Source organism: Micromys minutus (assembly GCF_963924665.1).
Source record: "Micromys minutus genome assembly, chromosome: 1".
Taxonomy (NCBI): Eukaryota; Metazoa; Chordata; class Mammalia; order Rodentia; family Muridae; genus Micromys; species Micromys minutus.
Window position 1 is genome coordinate 46,409,652 of NC_137969.1, and position 23,083 is coordinate 46,432,734.

Sequence of the window (23,083 nt, forward strand, 5' to 3'; positions counted from 1 at the left end):
ATGTCTGCTGACTGCTCTTCTACTGTGGTCTTACTGATCTAGGGAGGCCTGAAACTGAGCAAGAGAAAACTAGGAAGGCAGAGGGCATTTAGTAACATGGAAAACAAAGTTAACAAAAGTAATTTTGCTATCCTTTCTGTGTCTAAACACCTGACTTTATCTAGAGAAAAAGAAAATGTATTGACTTTCCTAATTGGTATACAGCAAACAGGTTTTTGCTTTGTTTCAAAAGTTATAGTTGCTTTATAATAAAAGCTTAAATGAAATTGCCTTTTACTTCTAATTAACTCTGCTTGCTGCTTTTCTTTTCTTTTCTTTTCTTTTTTCTTCTTTTTTTTGTAGCTTTATTCATAAGGCAATGAGTGAGTCACAGTTTGCTAGGGAGTTGGGGAATTTTTGTTTTTTTAATTTAGAAGTTCTTAAAATTTTCACAAAATTAACTCTCTGTAATATATCATCAGCAATGGCCATGATATTTAAATGATTGCCAGTTATCTGGAAATATAACTGTGTTTCTATGGTCATTGTTGTGTTTCACAGTATCATGTAACTGTCAGTGAGTCACAGTAGTAAATTGTTTCTGTCATTTGATACACACCGTCTTTCTGTTTCTCAGCTATTTTATTTTTACTTTAAATTGTAGTTAACTAGCTCCATGTTTATGTGATGGCTTCCCAAGTTAGACTGTTTTTTAGTTAAGGGCTGCGTCTCCTTTTATATCCTAGCATCCAGAATAGCAAACTGATTAAATAGTTGTTACTTCCCATTTTATCCTCATAAATTAATCACAGCATTCCATCTAACTACCTGATATTTCTTTGGCAGGCAGATATAATAAATATTCCAGGAATCTACCACAAACTCCTTGGATAATTGACGGAGAAAGGAAAATGGAATCTTCAGTGGAAGAATTGATTTCCGATCATCTGCTGTCAGTATTCAAAGCAGAGAGTAAGTGTGAGATGCTGAAGTTCTAAATTCTTTGTTACTCACGATGATGCCTTGGAGGCTCCAGGAAAATTTCTCTATTTGGCTACTCAAGCCCAGCTTGGGCTCCTTGGCTCCAGGATTCCCCTGAACAGCCACTGTTAATGTTCAAAGGGTTTTCCAGCCCACACTAGATTGTAGTCCAGATAGCCAAAGATAGCTGTCCTTTCTCAGTGACTGCTCTCTTCTGGGAAACTCAAAACCAAGACTGCTTTAGAGAAATGCACTAATCCGTAATCTTGGCAAACTTCTTTGGAGGAGCATGAAGAAGCCCCATGTCTCATGTTCAGTACTTGTTCAGGAGTACTTAGCACCTTAACCTACAGAGTAACGTGGTAGGAAGTTCAGGACTGGAGAAAATAGATCAAGAGCAGCCATTTTACAGAGGTTTTATGGAGTTCACTGTGTTTTAATTTCCTAGTATTAATGAGCCAGGTTTGTGGGATGAGTCAGATCTGGGGAAGCTTATGTTTCCTTGTCTCAACAGGCCTGTAAGTTAAGGCAGCTTCAAGTCTTGTGACTTTTCCATGGTAGGGATAGATAAGAAGGAAAGGTGTAAGACTTCAGTTGTAAAGAAAAACCGCAGGCAGTGGGTGATGCCCTTCTTTGGAGTGAGGCCTCTCATGGATCAGCGAGGCACTGCCTTTCTCTCCAAGAAACATTGAGGAGCATGCTCTCAAGTCAGGATGAGGTCTAGCAGAGCAATGGCTGTCCGTCTAACCCTCTGACTTGTTAGCAACAACCACTTTAGAGCACATCTCACTTTTGATTTACTGTCTGTCATAGGAGTAAATCCCCTTTACTGACTTACTTATTACTTTTACTCTCATGTGTTGGCACTTACGCCTGAGTGTTAAGTCACACTGGATCCCCGGAGCTGTGAGTTGTATCTTGTGGGTGCTGAGAACTGGGCTCAGGTCCTGTGCAAGAGCAGTGCACATTCCTAACTGCTGAGCCATCTCTTCTGTATTCTACACCTTTTAAAGGTTATATACATGGTTTCCTCCTGTGTGTGTGAGTGTGCAGTGCATGTATGGGTGTGCAGGTAGAGGCCAGAGATCAGTGCTGGCTGTTGTCTTATTTCTGTTGCTGTGATAAAAACACCATGACCAAAAAGCAAGTTGGGGAGGAAGGAGTTTATTCGGATCATAGGCCACCATCGGAGGAAGGCGGGACATGAATCAAGCAGGGCTGGAACCTGAGACAGGAGCTGATGCAGAGGCCATGGAGGGATGTTACTTTAATTACTTGCTCAGCCTGCTTTCTTATAGAGCCCAGGACACCAACCCAGTGATGGCACCACCCACAATTGATCACTGAGAAAATGCTTTACAGCTGGATCTCACAGAGGCATTTCCTCAAATGAGGCTCCTTCCTCTCTGATAACTCCAGCTTGTGTCAAGTTGACATATGACTGGCCAATACATCTAGATGACTTCCTCAGTTGCTTTTCACCTGAGACAAGGCAGAACTGAACCTGGAGCTCACCAAGGTGGCTAGCCAGTGAACTCCAGGGATCTGCTCATGTTCATGTGCCTACCAAGTACCAAGGTTACAGATGCATTTTGTTACCCTTCTGTTTTAAAGACTTTTAAAATTATGTATGTGTGTATGTGCAAATGAGTGCCCATAGGTTTAGGAGCATTGGGTCTTCTGGAGCTGGAGTTCTGGTTTGTGAACCACCTTATGTGGGTGCTGGGAACCAAACTCAGGTCTTTCTCAAGATCAGCAAGTGCTCTGTTTGATTAGAGTTCAAGTTTGAGACATTTTCTAAAGGAAGCTGGTGACGTGACTCGGTGGCTACAGGCATGTGGTGCTAAGATTGATGGCCTGGATCTGGTGCCCAGCTCCAGGTGGTAGAAGGAGAAAGCTAACCTGCACTGTCCTCTGACCTCCACATGATCACCACAGCACATGCCTGTGCCCATAACACAGCACACAGACATACACACTGACACAACAGTAAATAGAATAAAGGGTACACTATGGAATTGTGCTGTAGGGATGGTCTTACATTTGTCCTCTGCCCTGTGTCTACAGGTCACATTATACTTTTCCATCAGCTGTCCACTTTGTCTCTCTGACATCAAGCACAGTGTGTTGTACAGCAGATGTCCTGAGGGAATGCAGCAGTGCCTTTGTGAGGCAGGACTCTGATGGTCTCCCATATTTATTATAGAGACTGCTCAAGGCTCCCAGTGCCTCCCTGCCCGTCTCAGTCCTCAATCTGATCCTCTGCTTCTGTCTTGCTGGTTCCAGTATGACCCACCTGGTGGTTAATTGGTTCTGGGGTCAGAATGCTGGTTTCCCCCAGCCTCGCTACCAGATCTGCATTTGTCAATCTGATGTGACTTTTGGCATGTCCTGCCTAACTTCTCCTTCCATAGAAGAAAGAGGCACACCCATGGGCACCTGGTTGAAGTGTCTGGAGTAATGGCTGTTATGGTGCTGAAGTCTTCCATTTGATCTGTGTCTATGATTTGTCAACTGTTTTCCCTGGTTGATTTTGGTGTTTGGTCTGTGATGGTAAATTCATCTTGGATTGTGCATTAGCTTCATTATGGCTCCATGTGGGCTCGGCTACATAATTAATTGCTATTTAAAGGTCAGACCTCTCTCTCAGTTTTTTTCCATAGCGTTAAATTTTAGAATGGTTGCTCTTGTTGTTGGGCTTGCTTACTTGAAAGAAAAAAGACAAAGTTTCTGCCGAAATTCAGTGTCCAGGGAGTTAGGGCCTGCCCCCCAGCATTGGCTTTCCATAAGATGGCTACAGATGTTAAACTCTGTAGCTCTGCCATTGGATTGTTTGACCCTGGGAATGTTGCATAATCTACAAAACTTAATATTCATTTATTTAGTGCTTCATGAGGTTATGATAAGAATTAAGCAATGTGTGCATAATTTACCCTAGCGCATGGCGTATAATGAGTAGTATTTACTGTAGCCATCACTTCTTAGTCAGGATTGAGATTAGAAATGAAATGGTCATCAGCCTTGAGGTCAACTCCCACGGATTGCTGGGATGATTTCTACCACAGGTTGCAACAAAGAATTGCAGAGCTTCTGTGTCTCATATTTTTCTCTTACAGGTTTTAATTTCTCATCCTCTGGACGAGAAGATGTAGACGTGAGAACATTAGGAAATGGTAAGATGATGTCAGCACCACCTGGTTAGAACCTGCCTGCTTATTGCAACCACTTAAAACCAAGGGAGGACCAGGGTCCTCCAGATGGGGGTCTGTCAGTTATAATGACTATGTGCCTAAAGAAGGGCGGCCAGGGCTACCTAGAGAAAACCTGGCTTGAACTAAAGACAGACAGACACACAGGCAGGCAGGGAGGCAGGCAGGCAGGAATGGGCATGGCAGTGCACTTGTGAAGCAGAGGCAGATGGATGGATGGATGGATGGATGGATGGATGGATGGATGGATGGATGGATGGATAGATAGAGCATGTCTCAGAAAACAAACAGTATCTCAAAATGACAAGTTTTTTTAAATGTCTATCTTTATTTAAAAACTATTGTAGCCTTAATTTCTTTCTTGTTTTATCTTGGGTTATAAGAAAGATGAGTCCTCCTGGGGTGTTAGATGTTTGCAGTTCCTTCTCCTCATAGCATCACAGTTGTTCTGCATCTCTAGAGGAGTGGCTGCGAGACTGGATCTCACCTTGGTGTGTCTGGGCAGTGCTCTCTGTGACAGTGTTAGTTCCATCAGTCTGTCCCCTGTCCCTCCCTCTCCCCCACTCCCTCCTTCTCTCTTTCTCACACATGCTTCAGTCCCATAGATGTAGGTACTACTGCACTCACCTCTCAGTCCTCTAGAGCTCAGCCTGTTTCTCACACTTCCTGTATTTGCTCGAATGGTAACTGTGTCGACACGGTTCTGTTTCCTGCCGGACGTGCCTGCCAGGAAGGCCCTTTGCAGTTGAGCTGCTGAATCCTCATCGAGTGCATTTCACTTCACAAGAAATTAAGGAGCTGCAGCAGGTAAGGGCTGTGCGGCTCCGCCAGGCCTGTGTTTGTGCAGCTCTGTGAGCGGGACAGAGTCGGTAACTGTTCCTCTTTCTCCACTACTGCAGAAAATTAATAAATCATCTGACAAAATCCAAGTCCGCGACTTGCAGCTTGTCACTAGGTAAGGATGGACGTGCTAGAAAGAGTTCAAAGGGGACTCTTTCAAAAGTTTCCAAAGATCATATATTTGTAAGGGAATTACATACAGAGTATATTAAGCAAAACAAAAATCTAGCAACCCAATTAAATGGGAAAATGATTAAGTAGACCTTTTTCAAAGGAGGATGTATGAGCAGTCTGTGAACATGAATCAATGCCTAACATCTTGCACTAGAGCTGTGCAAGTCAGAGTCACACCCAGGTGGATGGCTGTCACCAAAAAAGAAATATCAAGTGCTGGCAAGGAGCAGAGAGCTGCCTTGTGCATTGCGAATGGGGTTGAAAGTGTGGCCACTTTGACAGTCTCATAAGCTCAAACATACAATGACCACATGACCTAGCTGTTCCACTTCTAGATATCATGTCAACAATAGAAATGAAAGTATATATCAATCAAAGACCACGTGAGGATGGTTATAGTAGTGTTTTTACAAAGCAGAGCTAGCTAGTGGTAATACAGACCTGTAATTCTCCTCATTGCTAGGTCAAGGCAGGAAGGTTAGAATTCAGGACTATCCTTGGCCAAGTAGTGAATTTGAGGCCAGGCTAGGTTATATAATACTCTATGTTAAAAAATAAAAAAGGTAGTAGTAGATACTGTTTGTCTATCTATAGAGTACTACTCAGATATTAAAAACAATAACTTTATGAGATTCTTAGGCAACTGGATGGAACTAGAAAATATCATCCTGAGTGAGGTAACCCAGTCACAAAAGAACATATGTGGTATGTAGTCTCTGATAAGTGGACATTAGCCCAAAAGCTTGGATTACCCAATATACAATTAACAGACCACATGAAGCTCAAGAAGTTGGAAGACCAAAGAGTGGATGCTTCAGTCCTTCTTGGAAGGGGGAACAAAATATCCACAGGAAGAAATACAGAGACAAAATTTGGAGCAAAGACTGAAGGGAGGGCCATCCAGAGACTGTGGGGATACATCCTATATACTGTCACCAAACCCAGACAATAATGTGGATGCCAAGAAGTGCATGCTGACAGGTCTCTGATACAGTTTTCTCCTGGGAGGCTCTGCCAGAGGCTGAGAAATACAGAACCGGATGCTTTCAACCAACCATTGGCCTGAGAATGGGATCCCCAATGGAGGAATTAAGAGAAAGGACTGAAGGAGCTAGAGGTTGTTTGCAACCCCACAGGAAGAACAACAGTACCCATCAATCAGATGCCCCCAGAGCTCCCAGAGAATAAACCACCTACCAAAGAGTACACATGGACAGACCCATGGTTCCAGCAACATATGTAGCAGAGGAAGGATGGCCTTGTCAGGCATCAATGAGAGGAGAGGTCCTTGGCCCTGTGAAGGCGCATGCACCGGTGTAGGGGAATGCCAGGGCGGGGAGATGGGAGGGAGTGGGTGGGTAGGGGGAAGACTCTCATAAAGGCAAGGGGAGGAAGGATGGGATGGGAATTCCAGAGGGGAAACCGGGAAAGGAGATAACATTTGAAATGAAAGTAAAGAAAATATCTAATAAAACACACACACACACACACAACATGATCCTTGTAGTCCCAAGACTTGCTGGGGATACCTGGGACTGTAGGTAGTACTGAATCTATAAATAGTATGTTTTCCAGTACACAGTTGATGAAAAGGGTTGACTTAAAAAAAAAAAATGAGCACAAGTCAGGAGCAGAGAGAGTACTTGCTGGCCTTGCAGAGGATCTGGGTTCTCCTTTTCTGGCCTAACAGGACGCCAGGCATACATCCATGCAAGCACTCACACATACCTGTAAAATAAAAACAAATTGTTTAAAAAGGGAAGCATAAAAGATTGATAGCTGATAATAAAACAGGACAATTACAGCAGTATACTCTAAAAACAAGTTAAGCATCAATTGCCTCATTTTACGTTTTTGAACGTAATACTCTCCATCTGAAAGGACAGCAGACAAAGAGAGGCCATGGATAAGGGGAGCCTACACACCCACTGTGTGCAGGATGATATGGGGGATAAGGAGTACCGGGTCATACTGCCCCACAGATGCACCTTGACCTTGACAGCATTATGGAGCGACAGAATCCAGTCACCAGATGTCACACACTCTGTGACTGCCTGACGAGAAACGTTTAGGGAAATAGTAAAGGTAGAAAGTCAGGCAGCAATCGATGGGCTTGGGCCCGGGGAAAGGAATGGGAAGAAAGTGTTGTGGGTTAGACTTTGTAGATGTACAGCTCCATAAGCAGTAAAAGTCATAGGAAGTATCCTTTACATGGAGGAAATGCTGCAAGTTATACCTCATCAAACTGCTTTAAGGAAACAGACTGGGACAAGGTCTGTATGTGTTTTATGTGTTGACCCAAATGTTCCTTTGCTACTTTTGTTCAGGGAGGCAATAGGGCATATGAAGGAAGGTGAAGAAGAAAAGACCAAAACCTACAGTGCCTTGATATGGACGAATAGAGCCATCCAGAAGAAGGACATTGGGTTCCTGGACAACTTAAAGGTACAACGAGCTGCTCTTTGCTTGTCTTCTGCATGTGGAAAGTTCACTGTCTTCTAGTGCATTCCCAGCACCTGAGTTCAAATCCTGCCTTTCCCACTCACTGCCCCAGTGACTCTTTGGAGTCAGGGTTGCTGCCTCTGAAGACAGACTCCTGGGCACACTCTTAATTGTGCAGCTTTTGACAAGTTCCCTAACTTCTTTATGCTTTTATCTGTAAAGTTAGTTTAGAAAAATTAAGTTAGTTCAATTATACAAAGCATTTCAAATGGTACCAACTACATAGGAAATACTCAGTAATGCTATTGTATTTGGCTAAATATAAAAGTTAAATATAAAACAAAATGTGTTGTTAGATATTGATCCTAACACCACATATATGAACCTGAGGAACTGTGTGAAGCACATGCGTTCTGGAAGCGTGGCACTGTGACGGAGCGGCAGGGTGGCCACAGTGGCTAAGACGACTGTGCAAGCAAGCATAAGAACCTGAGACTGGATCTCAGCTCCTGTGGTAGAGCCAGGCATGGCCATGTATGCCTGTAACCCCAGATCTGTGGGAGGCAGAGGCAGGAGGATCACTCACACTTGCTGACTGCCAGCCTAGCTCCAGGTTCAGTGAGAAGCACCATCTGAGAGGAATGGGGTGGAAGGTGACAGAACCCCCATGGTCTTCTGTCCTTTGTGTGCAGAATGGGGGAGGGGATGGAGAAGGGAGGAGAAAGGGAATTTCAGCACAAGGTCTGAATGAGCATATATGAGCACAGAGTTATCTGAGATTATTAAATTGGCAGTATTTTGTAGCAATCTAGATGACCTACAAAATGATACTTGTTTCACATGTAAATATACCTACACATACACACACACACACACAATTTATCAGTATAATGGAGTTTTTACTACCTAGATCTTTAAAATCATGTGTTAGAGCTGGGTATGGTAGCTCAGAAGATCCTGGGCTATCCAGCTAGACCTTACCTTAAAGAACCAATTTTTTTTTTTTTTAAGATTTGTAGCCTCTTATTTTTTTAAAGATTTTATGTATGTATGTATGTATGTATGTATGTATGTATGTATTCTATATAAGTACACTGTAGCTATCTTCAGACACACCAGAAGAGGGCATCTGATCTCATTACAGATGATTGTGAGCCTCCATTTGTTTGCTGGGAATCTCTGGAAGAGCAGCCAGTGCTCTTAACCACTGAGCCATCTCTCTAGCCCAAAGAACCAGTTTTTTAAAAGTGATAGTTATTAATATAGGAAAAGTGTTGTCCTAAGTGCCAATGGGAAGGCTGTAAGAATACCCAGAGGGTGGTGCCTTGTGATTTCAGCCGTGTGCACACATATGGATGGCTATGAAGAAAACAATATGACAAAAGTTTCCAAAAAATAGAATTTATCTTCAAGAATCATTTGGAATGTTCCACCTCCAGGACAAAGTAATGTATGACTTCATATTGTTCCCTTAAACCAGTGAAGCAGACAGTGAGTCTCTGATGGGGAGGAAGGAGCTGCAGATTGAAGCAGAGATGAAAGGTGTCTTATGTTGCCATGGGAGCAACATGGCAGTGATTATAGGAAGGAAAAGCTGCACTGTGTCAACAAGCTTGCTGCAGGAGCATGACTCCTGTGTACAGATGTCCATGAAAGGTGGCTGCCTCAACAGTATCAGAAAATGGCATTGGCTGGATGAAATGTGAGATAAAAGGCGAGAGTTCAGGACCAACCTGGGCTGCAGAGACCAAGCAAACAAGCCAAAACCGGAATGAGCTAGTGGTTGGAGAAATAAGCATCTTGTAGCTATTAAAAACAAGACCCGGAGCAGGGCATGCTTTCACTTAACCTGCGTTAGAGCTCATGCAGACATAAACTGAGACAAAGCAAAGTGATGGCCATGAGAGTTGCAGGGGAAAGCCCACTCGCTTGTCCACTGTGAGATGCCCGGCCCTCCCCCTCCACAGGCGCTGGGGCAAACGCTGTGCTTTGCCCCTGCTGTCTAGGGCCTTTAAAACATTGGTTTTTTTTTGTTTTTGTTTCTTTGTTTTGTTTTAATTGAGGTATAGTTGAGGTTATTGAGGACATTCCCAGGCACACTGCTAGGCCTGGGTGGTTTCTAGTAACACTTATAGTTTTACAAAATTCCCATTGCTGTAACGATGAAGCCGAGCTTGTGATTCATTCTCAGACAAGGACTACTGTAGGTTCACTGCTGGGCTCCTCCTCTGAAGTGCAGCTTACGTCTAAGGAAGAAACGTGTGTGAGTGTGCATGTGCGGTTTCCTTTTGTGGTCTGAAAAGCAGATCTAAAAAGATGACGCATGGCCTGAAGCTGATGAGTGCTGTTGGGACTGGCTGTGGTGACTGTAGTCAGTCCTGAGAGGGGTGACAGAAGCAGGGAGAGGGCCTCTCACTATTTACTTATTGTTAATTTTGCTATTTTCTTTTAGACAGCGACTTGCTATGTAGCTCTAGCTGTCATAATATAGACCAGGTTGGCCTCAAACTCACAAAGATCCATCTCCCTCTACTTCCCGAGTGCTGGGATTAAAGGATGTGGCACCATGCCAGACAATAGCTGCTAACTTAGAGGTGGCTGTTCCTGCTTTCTGAACACCCCTATGTCCATTGTTACAACTACTCACATAGTTCACTCTTGAGGGTATTTGTCTTTTTGGCTAGAGAAAAGTCAAGCCTCCTAGAGACAACTTGTCTCATAAGAATTATTAAGAATCACAGTGGGGAGGGACTGTTGACTCTGCTTTTGTGGATCCGCCATGCCCTTCAAGTGTGGTCTTTGTCAGAACTTGCTCTTGTCTGTAGTGTCTGGGAGGGAGTGTAGACTTTCCTTTCTTAGCAGAGCAGCGGCTGCTCACAGTCATGCAAATCAGGAGCTGTTCCAGCAAGAAATTGCACAGAATTCAGAGTTCTTAAGAACCAACTTTTCTGGTTTGCCTAAAACCTATTTTTAAAAGCTTGAAATAGTTGACCTTTTATAGGTCCTTGTTTCTTAATTTACATCATCTGATGGGAGGGGAAATCTCTAATTTGACATTAATTATAAGAAAAAGCAGCCTGTATCACCAAAAACCATCTGAATTGTTAAAATGCGTGTGGATATTGTATCTGTAAGTCTGGAAAGTCCTGGAAGAGTGTGAGTCACTGTACTCACTGAACTGAAACATTTTTGATAAACACTGTACCTTTCCAGATACAGGCTGTTGTACAACAAACCCCAAATCAGGAGTGAATTGTCAATGTGATGTGCACACTTCCTGTATGCACAATTGACAGTCAGGTCCCGCCATCTTTCTGCCACTTCTCCAGCCCAAAGTCCTCACTTTGTGGCAGGAAAAGAAGTCCTATGCCAGAATCCTGACTGATTGGTTAAGTTCAAGGCAGGGGAGCCCTTGGGATCATTCCCTTCTGAGCCCTCTTATGGTATGGGTAGAAGTAATATTCACAAAAGGAGTAATTATGAACTAGACTATGAGAAGTCCCATTGAGTCGGAGTGAAGGAGATACAGTTGTTCTGATTTTAGCCATCCCCACATACTTGACAATGGTGGGAACTCCTGTGGTGAGCTGTGGGAGGCAAAGGCAGTGCTAAGGCCTTGCTGTGAGGCTACCTCTGACTCTAACTGCATCATGCCCTCCTCTAGGACTTAAAGATTGACCAGAAAACACCTCTCCGGGTCCTTCACCGAAGGCCTTTGGCTGTGAGAACTCGAGCCATTCACACGATGGAGACACACTACCTGGATGAGCATCATTTTCGTCTGCATTTGAAGACCCAAGCTGGAACGTATCCTTCTGCCTCTGCAGAGACCTTACCAGAATAGGTTCAGGATAGTTAATGCTGCCCTGAAAATATGGGCCAACTGATCTGGGGGGTTTGTTTATTTGTTTGTTTCTTTGAAATGTGTTCTAATATACCGCAATCCCATGTGCTCCAGGCTGGCCATGAACTCCTGATCCTCCTGCCTCCACCTCCCAAGTGCTGGGATTACAGACCTGTGCCACCTCAGGTGGTCTGGGATATTTTGAAAAGGACTCAAGTGTATTAATGAAGTATTTTGGAGTAGAATCAACACTTGGTTTATGTGATGTGTGTTTTCCTATCTATGCTTCAAGGCAGAGTTTTAAACCATGAAGTATTCATCAGTTCAGTGTCAGCTTTAGGGTCTGTAGTGTCTTACCGTTGTGGAACATACGATACACTCAGGAAGCACTTTTGATTCATTTGCTGTCCTTACATGTTCTACAAGTCACATGCTCATAACCCTATCTGGTCCTCTAAGTATTCCAGCGTTTGCCCAACTGGTTAGACAGGTAATAGAAGGAAACCGTGGCATTTTACTTTCTTTAAAGTTGAGACAAGCTCTCACAGTGTTGCCAGGGGAGGCTCATTATAGGAACTTAAGCACTGTCTGTTTCCACCTCCTAGGAACGCAACAGGGATACAGACAGACATGGCTGTGTCCAATGCTTCTTGACACATTGATCGTAGCTAATATACTGGCCTTGCACAGAAAAGGAAAAGACTACGTATCGCTTACTTAAGCAGTAATATATTGGTGTTAATGTTTCAACATTTGACTGTTTTAAAAAGATTGGGACTTGGCGTTTTAAATAGGTTCATGCTAAAGCTGACATTTGTGTATAACCTACTCCTGCTTGTGGCATTGAGGTCAGAACTGAGTTTTTAATTGGAGTGTGTCAGTGTCTTAGGCTTAGTTTAATATTTACTTTCTTACAAGAACACATCTCGCTGTGAATCCTAAGCTGTCCCTGGTCTCAAGATTCTGCTTCTGCCTTCCAAGTGCCAGGATAACAAGCATGTTTCACCATGCCTGGTTTTCCTAGTGCCCCTCCCAAGGTGTGTGTGTGTGTGTGTGTGTGTGTGTGTGTGTTAGAGGGGGAGACAGAGATCTAGTAGCATGAAATGATAAACTATTCTGACTAGTATGAAGGTAATACCAGTTCCGTATACAACACAGATCTCTCCAACGTGGGAGGAGTGAGGGCTAGTCCCAGACGCTCTGCGCTCTGTGCTGCTGTAAGTCATGTGCCCTGCTCAAACACTCCTTCCCAGAGTGGCCTGGACTTACCCAGCTGGACTGGAGGTAAAGGGTATCTACTCCAAACCGCTTTTAAATCTTGTAGTTTGTGTAGACTCTGGTGGGCAGCTTGTTTTATCTTTATTGTCTGGAGCACATTTGAAATTCAAAGAAATCGCATGTCAAAATTTATTTTCACTTTGGTATTGGGGATTGAACCCAGGGCTCATTCACGATAAGTACATATCCTACCACTGGGCTTCACAACCCCCTCAGATTATAAAAACAAAGTAAAGTGAATCCTGTCTTTAGTTTTACATACCAAGAGATGCTGTGTCTTCTGGGGAAACTAATACATTTTCAAGTCTGTTAAGATATTTTTGGAAACAGCCACATATATGTACTTACCGTGTAAGCTCAGAAAACCTAGTAAAACTATAGCTGCCCTGTAGTGCTACCTTCGAAGTATACAGGTCTTTATGCACTAAGCTCATTTACGCCGTTGGGCTCATGTGGCTCAGCGCTAGACTCTCTTGCCCGCCCTCTGTGTGAACAAGGTCCAGGCTTTCCAGCTGCTTTTTCTGGAGTTTTTTGGTCTGCTGCTTGCTTTGTTGTTACTTGCTTTCTCGGGGAAAAAACAAAAACAAAAACAAAAAAACAGAAAAAAGAATGGTTGAAGAGAATTATGAGTTAAGGGAAAAGAATTTTTAGGTGATGATTTGAGTCAAATATATGGGGGAGGGGTAGTGGGTGTCGGGGGGGGGGGGCAGTGGGGGGGCAGGGAGAAAGCCTGAGCTGTTCTCCTCACTCCCTGGAGGCTGCGGCCATTCCCTGTGCAAACCCTTGACTGCCTTCTACTCCACTGTGCTTTACCAGTGCTGCCTTTTATTACAGGTTTTTAGTGAACAATGAAGAAAAGATGTATTTTTCAGATAAAGTTATGGCTACAGTAGAGGCCTATAGATTGCTAATCTTAATGACAAATTCCAGATTTAACCATTGCTTTCAGAATATAAAGACCTATGTGAAAAAAGCAAAGTTGCTAAAACCAGCCCCCCAAAGGATTGAGCGGGGTTCTAATGGTCCGCACTGCAGTACTAGCACTTGGGGTTGCTGTGTGTTCAAGACAGCCGAAACTACTCAGTGGTTTCAAGGCCAAACACCTAGAATTGTAAACACAGAAACAAAAAACAAAACACACATGGCCTGTAACTCCAGCTTGGGGTGGGGCTCCCATTTCCTTTTCTGGCTTCCAACACTAACCATACATGGATGCCACACACTCACTAGACACACATACATGACAAATAGTAAGCTTTAGGTCTTCTAGACCGGTGGTGGTAGTGTGAGCCTTTACTCCAGCATTCCTTTTAGACCGGTGGTGGTAGTGTGAGCCTTTACTCCAGCATTCCTTTTAGACCGGTGGTGGTAGTGTGAGCCTTTACTCCAGCATTCCAGAGGCAGAGACAGGCCGATTCCTGTGAGTTCAAGACTAGTCTGTTCTAAAATAAAAGCTTAAAAATATTTTTAAAAAGATAAAATTACTGTTTTAATCTTCTCTTCCATCTTAATACTAGTGTCTTAGAGGATACCCCATCACCGAAGATACTTTCTGTGTGGTCCTGTGGAGATATCATTTGGTAGATACCAGTTACCATTATTGACAAGTGGGACCAGATAACAAAATAGAAATGACGAAAACATACAAACAAAGGTTTTAAAAGAAAAGTATTGGGTTGGACATGGTGGCATGAGCCTTTAACACCAGCACTCAGGAAGACAGAGGCCAGCTTGGATTATATAATGACCAGGCTGGGTCTACACAGTGAGATGCTGTCTCAAAAACAAACAAAAAATCTAATATATACCCAACCTTGGCTTTTAAGATGAGCTAATTAGAAAAAACCCAAAGCCTGGGGCTGGCACAGGGTTGGGGGTGGGAGGGAGTTTGCCAGTGTTTCCAATCCCTCACTTGGAAGATGGGAACAGGAAGATCAAGGTCAAGTTTCTCTAGTCTGGGCTGCATGACACTGACTCAGATCAAAGCCATGGCAGGTTTAATGTAAGCAGGTCTGGTTATATGTTGGCATCCAGGCTGGTTGGGAACCAGTTTACCAGTTTTAAGACACACATCTCAAGTCAGAGTTTAGAAGTGGCCTCTCTTGTAGCATTTTAAAATTCTATTTTATTTTTCCCTTTTTGCCAGAGTAGTTAGTACTGCATCGTCTTTTCCTTAAAAGAGACCTAGCTACATTAAAGAATTTGTACACGGAGACTTTGGGAGAACCAAGCCAAACATTGGCTCTCTGATGAATGTGACCGCAGACATTCTTGAGCTAGATGTAGAGGTAAGTGTTTTTTGGAAAATGCACATCTGTAAGTCACACTTGACCACATTAGGTCTTCTGACAGCAAACCAAGTAACACTCCCTGTCTCCATGGGGATTTTCATGTGAAGGGTGTTTTGTGTTTGAGAGTCACTTTCGTTTTGTCTGTGGTACTTTGTGTGTGTTTGTGCATCATGTGTGTGCCTGGTGCTCCCAGAATTGAGAAGGAGGTGTTGGGTCCCCTAGAACCAGAGTTGCAGATGGTCAGGAGCCGCCACGTGGTGCTGGGAACAGACACGGGTACTGTGGCAGAACAGCTGATACTCCTCACCGTTGGCATTCCTCCAGCACACACCGGGTAAAATTGTCTTTGGAATTCTTAACACAAACAACAAACCAGGATCTCGTCTGAGATACTTGTGGATTATATAGCCACTTTACTAATTGGCATCAGGTTCTGTCATTTTCTAATTTACCTATGGTTTCAGGTTAAACCCTTAAAGAAAACAAGGAAATAAAGTTGTAACTGTTCCTCTCACATCCTTCCGAATGCTAGGGTTATATTTAATAAAGAATTCTATAGCTGGACATTGGGGGGCGGTATGCACACCTTTAATCCCAGCACCTGAGAAGCAAAAGCTGGTGGATCTCTGAGTTTAAGACTACCCTGGGCTACACAATTCCAAGACAGCACGGCAACTTAGAGCTAGCCCCTTTTCAGAAACTGGGTTGGAAGGATGATTTTTAGGGCTGGATTCATCTCAGTATGGCAGTTGCTGCCAAGGTTCCACAAGCTTCAGTCCCTGGGATCCACGTGGTAGAAGCGGAGACCCCACTCATCTCATGTGTGAGATGTATTGTAGCATGAGCACATGTGTGTATGAATGAGCACACACACACACACATGTACATGCACATCTTGGAGTTTATGGAAACTTTGTGCTGTGTATACCAGAACAGTAGTTCTTTGGCTTTTCTGCTGTTAGGGAATGTGGAGTGTGAAGTGACCCATGGCTAGTGAATGCGTGAGCTTTTGTATTTGCTTTTGTTTGGTCTTAAGTTGGCTCAGGATGACTTGGAACTTGTCTTTTGGTTCAGGCTAGTGTCTGCTGATCTATGCTAACTCGGGTTCCCAGTGCTGAGCACAGATCTTCACCATAGCACCCAGCAAAGCTTTCTCTTCAAGTCCCACGGAACAGCCGAGAGAGGGTGTGTTTGGCCTGCCGGGAATGTGAATGTGTGTGTTTTGGTGTGTCTGGAATGTGATTACGTGGGCTAGAATAGATTGCTTGCTGTGACTTTAATCTACAAGACAAAGTAAGGGTGAATGGCAGTGGAGACTAATTGGATTTATTTAGTTATTTTTTTGTTGTGGGACAGGTTCATAGAGCACAGGCAAGCTGTGAACTCTCGGTCCTCCTGCCTCTATCTCTGAAATGCTAAGATTCCAGGTACATTTTATGACACCCGGCGTGAAGAATTCTGCGGTGAGAAGATACTTGATGCTCTTCTGATTCTGCTGATGTTCTGTATTCATCTGCCTCACACTTAATCACAAACTGCCTGAGCCATGTGCCAGTGGTTCCACTAAGTACCATGCTGTAGTAAAAAGTACACCATGGTGTTTGCCCAGTGATGGAGTCACCTAATGACACATTCCTCAGCGTGTGGCAGTTTTGCTATGTTAATAGGAGGATGGTAGAATGAAGGATGGTCAGAGTAACAGTTGTTGACTTCTGAGGAAAAATAGTGTGGTTGCCTAATTTATACTTTACTCATAACTGACATTATAGTTTTTCAGTTTCTTCTCTTAGGAGTTGAGAGGTCTAATAGTAATTGTGTCTCTGTTAGTTCAGAAATGGGCAGTCAGTGTTGCTGTTCTTAGCAAATGCAATTCTCTTGCTTTATGGTAAACCGTCCCCAGAAATGCTTGCTAAAATGTCTGTTTTAATGGCTTGTTTTCCTTCTTCTAGTCTGTAGATGTTGACTGGCCACCTGCTCTGGATGACTAGCTCTCACACTTGAACACAAAGGGTTTTCCTGGCATGATGTGGACACACAGGCAGCATATCCTGGAAAATGGCTGTTTACCCACCATAACGGTGTCTTCAAACCCACTTGGATCATGTTGATCTGCTCCTAAAGTTCACTGTAACATCTCAGGATCTATATGTATACATATTTTGTATTATGTTGTTCTAAGAGTGTCTTATGTTTTCTCATTCCCTGTCTCATGACCACAAAACCAAAATAGGAGGAATCAAACCATTTTCCTTCTAAATTCTGTTACTTAGAGAGGCATGCAATTCGTGGCACTGTCAATCAGGAGAGCTGGAACTTCTTCCAGCGCGATTGCCTACAGGAGACGATACCTTTAAAGTAATTTGCTAAAGCTTTCAGATCTTCTGAATACATGTTATGACTAGACTCATGTAGAAGAGTGTCCTATGATATTCCAATATGTCAAATGTAAATGTGATACTAATATTTTCCCAGTGGCCCTCAAGCAAGCTTCTGTTATTAATAGAAGTACTTTAAGGAATGATTTGTCATAGTCCTTATGACCTCAAGTTACTATTTTGACAATCAAAGATTGTTAGTATGTGTCTCCTGTAAAGGCAAATGACACCTTACCACTGGAGGGTACTCTAGACACTGCCTAGTCTTTTGTCTTTTAAGTAAAAAGAAACAAGTGCCTTTAGTAACTTTTGTCCCAGGGTTACAAATTTGAAAATTTGATAATGCTAAAAACATATTTCAGTGTTTCAAATGATTTCTAATTTCAGATGTTATATCTAACATACCTAACAAATAAGAAAACAAACAGAAGTTAAGTGGCACACTTAGTTACACTTGTAACCAGCTCTGGAACTGACCTTGTGTCTCCTGGGTTCTTTTTATAAACCCTTGTCAGGAGCACCTGCCACTCCCATGGATGACAGTGCCCTCAGGAATGCCAGTTAGGTTTACAAAACCAGGAGGATGGCTTCTGGAATTTGGATATCAAGTAGCACCCCCAAGAAATGGCTAATGTGTGTCTTGTATGACCTCATATAATCATTTGTAATGGCATGATGAAGAGGAAACATGTTGAACCAGAAGAATTAATCATTAAAAATACCAGAAGAGAAGCTCAATAAAATTTAGATTTAAGTAAAACTTTAATCAGCTAGTGCAACTTCTTGACTTTTTTTTGATGCATTGATTTGAATAGCATTTGATTATCCACGTTTCTCATCTTTGCACACAATTCACACCAATCCTTAAGATGTATTATATCAGGAAAATGTTTTTGATTGAGATGAAAAGGGCAGCCTGCTCCTTTGAAGCCAGGTTTCATCATATGTGAATAATAGCAAAGGACTTTTCATTGTCAGAAAATTGCAAAGGGAGTAACGGAACTTGCCTGATAAAAAGTCACTATCGGATGTTTCTCAGCTTCTGATGAGATTTTGCTCTAAGATTTAAATAATTTAGGGAAAGTCTTTGAGCATGCTTTTTTTTTTTTTTTTTTTTTTTAAACTCAGTTTTAACTGCAATGGACCCAAAACATAAAGGTCAGGCACTTCCAGCAAAGCATTCCTTAAATTCTATCCTGTTGAAAGGTAAACAGTGGCTGTAGACACTTATTCCAAATGTCCTTGGGACCTGAGGACACAGGGTTAGGACCTCTTACAGGTTTGCTTCCCTTTGCTCACAGGGTTCCGTTACTTTGGCTGAGTTTAAATTAGAAGTAATGTTTATGTCATTTGCAGAATGAGTTCTTACCTGTGTTGCAAATATAATCTGTAGCTTATTTTCAGAAAAAAAGAAAAAGAAAAACAACTCTGGAGAGCTAGAAAGGCAAGACAAAAAATAAAATTAATGAAAGGGAATTTCCCTAGTAAGATAACTGGTTACCTTTGCAAGTTAAATTAAGTGACTTTTAAATTTCCATTTCCTAAGAGAGAACCAGCATTTTCTTCACTTGGGGCTTTAGTCTTTGTTTTTAAATTTATTCTTTACCAGTTTCATACATGAATATAGCACAGTGGTTGCACCCCATCTTATTCGTATTGTTTCTGAGACCAGGGCTCTCTGTAGCCCAGTCTTAGAGCCCACAGGTTTCTACCTGTCCCTTCCTCCAAGGCACTGGGATTCAAGGCCTGTGCCAGCACACTGACCCCCATTTTATCTCCCCCATCTCCTACAAAAGCACTCCCTACAAGCGCCTTCCCACGGTCATGTCTTTGTATTGTGACCCACTGGGATCAACTACCTTTGTGGGCGTAGGTGTAAAACGGAGTGAACTCACAAGCAGATGCAACATTTAAGATGGTGCCCCTTCAGGCATCAGTCAACAACTAGTAGTTCCTTGGGGCCGGGCAGAGCTCTGGGATCCACTCCCTACCCATGCAGGCATCTGTAGGTACCATGAGGTCATGACTGCTACAGTCATGTCATCATGTTGAGAAGGTTATGTCTCATATCTCCTCATAAGCCAGCTCATCTACTGGTTCTGCTCCTGAATCTTAGTTTTAAATCCACACTTGAGAATGAACCATGTGAAGTAAGCCTTGTGAAGGAGGTCACTAGAGATAAGGTTTCACTTTGTGGCTTGGACTAGACTTGAATTTATGATCCGCCTTCGTCTGCCTCTCAAAGTGTCCGGATTATACTCAGGAGCCACAACCCCCGTCCAGATGGAAGCTTTTCTGACTGAGTTTAAAATGGTACTTGCTTAGTTAGGGTTTCTACTGCTGTGATGAAACACCATGACCAAGAGCAACTTACACTTCCATCATTGACAGAAGTCAGGGCAGGAACTCAAGGCAGGAGGCAGGAAATGAAGCAGAAGCCAAGGAGGAATGCTGCTTACCGGTTTTCTCTATGTGGCTTGCTCACTATGCTTTTTTATAGCATCCAGGACCTTGAGCTCGGGGTGGCCCCGCCCACAGTGGGCTAGGCCCTTCCAAGTCCATCAAGATTGCACCACAGGCTGATCCTGTGGAAGGATTTTTTCAATTGAGATTCCCTCTTCCCAGATAACCTACCCTGTACACAGTTAACATAAAAACTAACAGGCAGAATCTGCTTTTTATTATTGTGAAAAAAGAATTACTTTCATATCTTTAAAAATTTTTTCTCATTTAAAATGATTCAAAATTTAAAAGTACTAAAAAGTACAGAGGAACTTTCCCACTGAGTTGCTGAGTCAACACCACTTCACCAACTTAAATTCATAGTGTGTAATTCCTAGAAGACATCTTGTAAATCACAGGCCACCCACCATACCAGGAAGTGAGCTCTGATAGACCACCATTACATAGCCCGAAGGCATCAACTCAGGTTGTCCGTCTGTTCATTCATCTGTCACAGGTTTCATGACCAAGCCCCTCTCACTTTGTAGTCATTTTGACATTCATGAAGCAGTTGTACAACTTGAGACCAGCTAATTAGTAGACTGCTTCCAGCTCTGGTTTGCCTGCTATTAGATTTAGGCATGTGAGAACACCACAGAGAAGCTTCCTCCTTGCATCTTACCAAATTTCCTAGTCCCCGAGGGTGGGTGCTGGTAATTGGGTAAGGCATTGTCTATAAAACGCCTCCAATCTTACCGTCCTCCCCTTCTCTCTCTGGTCAGTGCCTTGCAGATAGACCAAATTTTCACTCATCAGATTGGAATCCACTGAGATCTCTCCATGACTCAGTTATCACTGATTCTGAATACAATTCCTAGCGCCTGTCATTCTTTTCCCTTGTGTTGATTGGCTTCCCACTGAGAGGCAGAGCCTTTGTTTACTAACTGCATGGATGTGGATGGTGTCCAGGACTGAATTGAGGCCACGCTGTCACTAAGCTGCACACCCCACCTATAGATTCTCATTTTATTCAATAAATTGGCAATTTGCCACAGATATTATTTCTAAGTATTGGTCTGAGCAGTGAGAATTCTCAAGCTCATTTCTATGTCCTTTTGACATTGTCTACATCATTCTTTGAGCATATTCTTATAAAACAAAGATTCCCACGCTTATCTTTGTATTTCCTCTGCACTAGCCACAAGATCAGCAGTTTCTCCAAGAAGATCTGGCTCCATTTGTGGAAAATACTATTTTTTTTCCAGAATAAATTTCTTATTACATTTGTCCATGTGTGATACAGCATACAAGTGGAGGTCAGGATTTGTGGGAGTCCATCCAGTTCTTGATCGTGTGGGTTCTGGGATTGAACTTAGGCCATGAGGCTTAGCAGCCAGATTCCTAAAGCAAGCAAAGAGGCAGTGTGGCCAAATGCTGATGGCAGAATCCAACAAACACATCACTAAGACAAAACTCAAGCCAATACCCCAGTCAGCATACATGAATAAAAGTTAAGATGCTAGCAAGACAAATTCAATATCATACTCAAAAGGTAGCTTACTATGACCATGTGGGATTAATTACCTCAAGGATTCAAGGATGGTTCAATATGACAAACGTAATCACAATTCCAATGTTATTTTTAGCAGACCCATCTAAGATATGTATGGAATCATAAGAGATACCACGCAATCAAAGTGAGCTTAAACCTGAATGAAGTTGGAGAGACAGGAATGGTGACTCAACCTGAAATCTAGGACTCAATGGCGCGGGGGGGGGGGGGGGGGGAGGGGAGACCATGAATTTGAAGTATAAAGCAAGATCTAGGCCAGCCTGACCCTGTTTTCAAAATAATAAAGAACGAGGTCTGCAAGGACTGAAGATGTTGCTCAGACAGCAGAATTTGTGCTTAGCATGCGTCAGTCCCTGGATTCCATGCTCAATACCTTGTTAAAATAGCATGGTGGTTCATGCCCAGAACCCAAGCACTTGCAAGGGAGAGAAGAATCAAACGTTGAAGTTCATCCTCAGTGACACAGGGAATTTGAAGCCACCCTAGACTACAATATTTGACTTCAAAATCTACCTCAACATTTTAGTAGTCCAAATAATATTCATTTGCCCAAGTATATACATTCCGGCTCATAAATGAGTTCATGTATTTACATACAGGCTGATTACTGATAGAAATGTCAAGAACACATAATGGAGAAAGAACAGTAGAAGGTGTTGGGAAACGGGGTCTACCTGCACATGTACACAATAAGTTCCTTAACTCATACTATATTAAAGGTCACCTGAAAACCACTTCGCATTTTCAAAGCTGAAACTAAAACTAGAGAAAATCGGGAGAAGAGCACCCTGACATGGTCTAGACAATTGTGATTTTATTTTGCCACCAACAGCACAGCCACCGAAAACAAAAGTAGATAAATGGAATTAATAAAGCAATAACAATAATAACTAACAATAATAATAATAATAATAGTGTGGAAAGAAACCTATAGAATGGGAGAAAATATTTAAAAGTATACATCTGGTACCAGGTTGCTATCCAAAACTCTCCAGGAGCAAGAAAACAAAATGAACTGGTGTGGGGTCACCCACACTCTTGTTCCAACACTCTGGAAGCAGCAGCAGGCACTCTAAGGTCGAGGCCAGTCTGATCCACTCAGTGAGTATAAGACCACATGTTCAAAAACAAACAAAAAAGTTGGTAGTTGGCAAAATGGATCAAGAACTACTACTACCTATATTCTCAGAAGACAAAGAGCCAACAAGCCTATGAAAAAGAAAACTCAATCACTGGGGAAATAAAGATAAAACTAAAATTAGATACCACTTCATACTTATTAGAATAGCTATTGTCCAAAAGAGGGAAGCTAAGGGCTGAAGAGGTGGCTCAGTGGTAAGGACACTGCTGATATTGCAGAGGACCCAAGTTCAGTTCCCAGCATCCACACAGATAATGACTTTGAGTAAGCACATGGAGGAAGGTGTTGCAGTAAATATTAAAGCGCATGCCTTAACCGTTTACCGGCCCCTGAGGTCTCACTCTGTGGGCACCGCTTTAGTAAGGAGCTGAACACACGGACTCTGTCACTCGGTCCAAGCTGCCCTCTCCACACGATTCCCTTCCAAGGCGGTTTACTTGGCCTGCCCTGATGCTTCTGCCCTGGTGTGTTTCTGTACCCCACCGCCCAGCACAAACAAGCTCGATAGCTTTCA

General features: G+C 42.8%; 1 protein-coding gene across 3 annotated transcripts in view; it reads left to right on the forward strand.

Annotated features, from left to right (window-relative positions):
• Positions 1-18,144, forward strand: part of PUS10 (pseudouridine synthase 10) — a 54,223-nt gene extending 36,079 nt beyond the window's left edge. For all 3 annotated transcript variants that reach the window (XM_080930804.1, XM_080930802.1, XM_080930803.1), the window contains exons 11-18: positions 826-951; positions 4,077-4,133; positions 4,900-4,976; positions 5,069-5,124; positions 7,511-7,628; positions 11,290-11,432; positions 14,936-15,035; positions 16,988-18,144. In XM_080930804.1, the coding sequence (XP_080786930.1) occupies positions 826-951; positions 4,077-4,133; positions 4,900-4,976; positions 5,069-5,124; positions 7,511-7,628; positions 11,290-11,432; positions 14,936-15,035; positions 16,988-17,026 (716 nt within the window). In that variant the 3' untranslated portion in view covers positions 17,027-18,144. The remainder of the gene's footprint in view (positions 1-825; positions 952-4,076; positions 4,134-4,899; positions 4,977-5,068; positions 5,125-7,510; positions 7,629-11,289; positions 11,433-14,935; positions 15,036-16,987) is intronic.
• Positions 18,145-23,083: the final 4,939 nt, after the last annotated feature.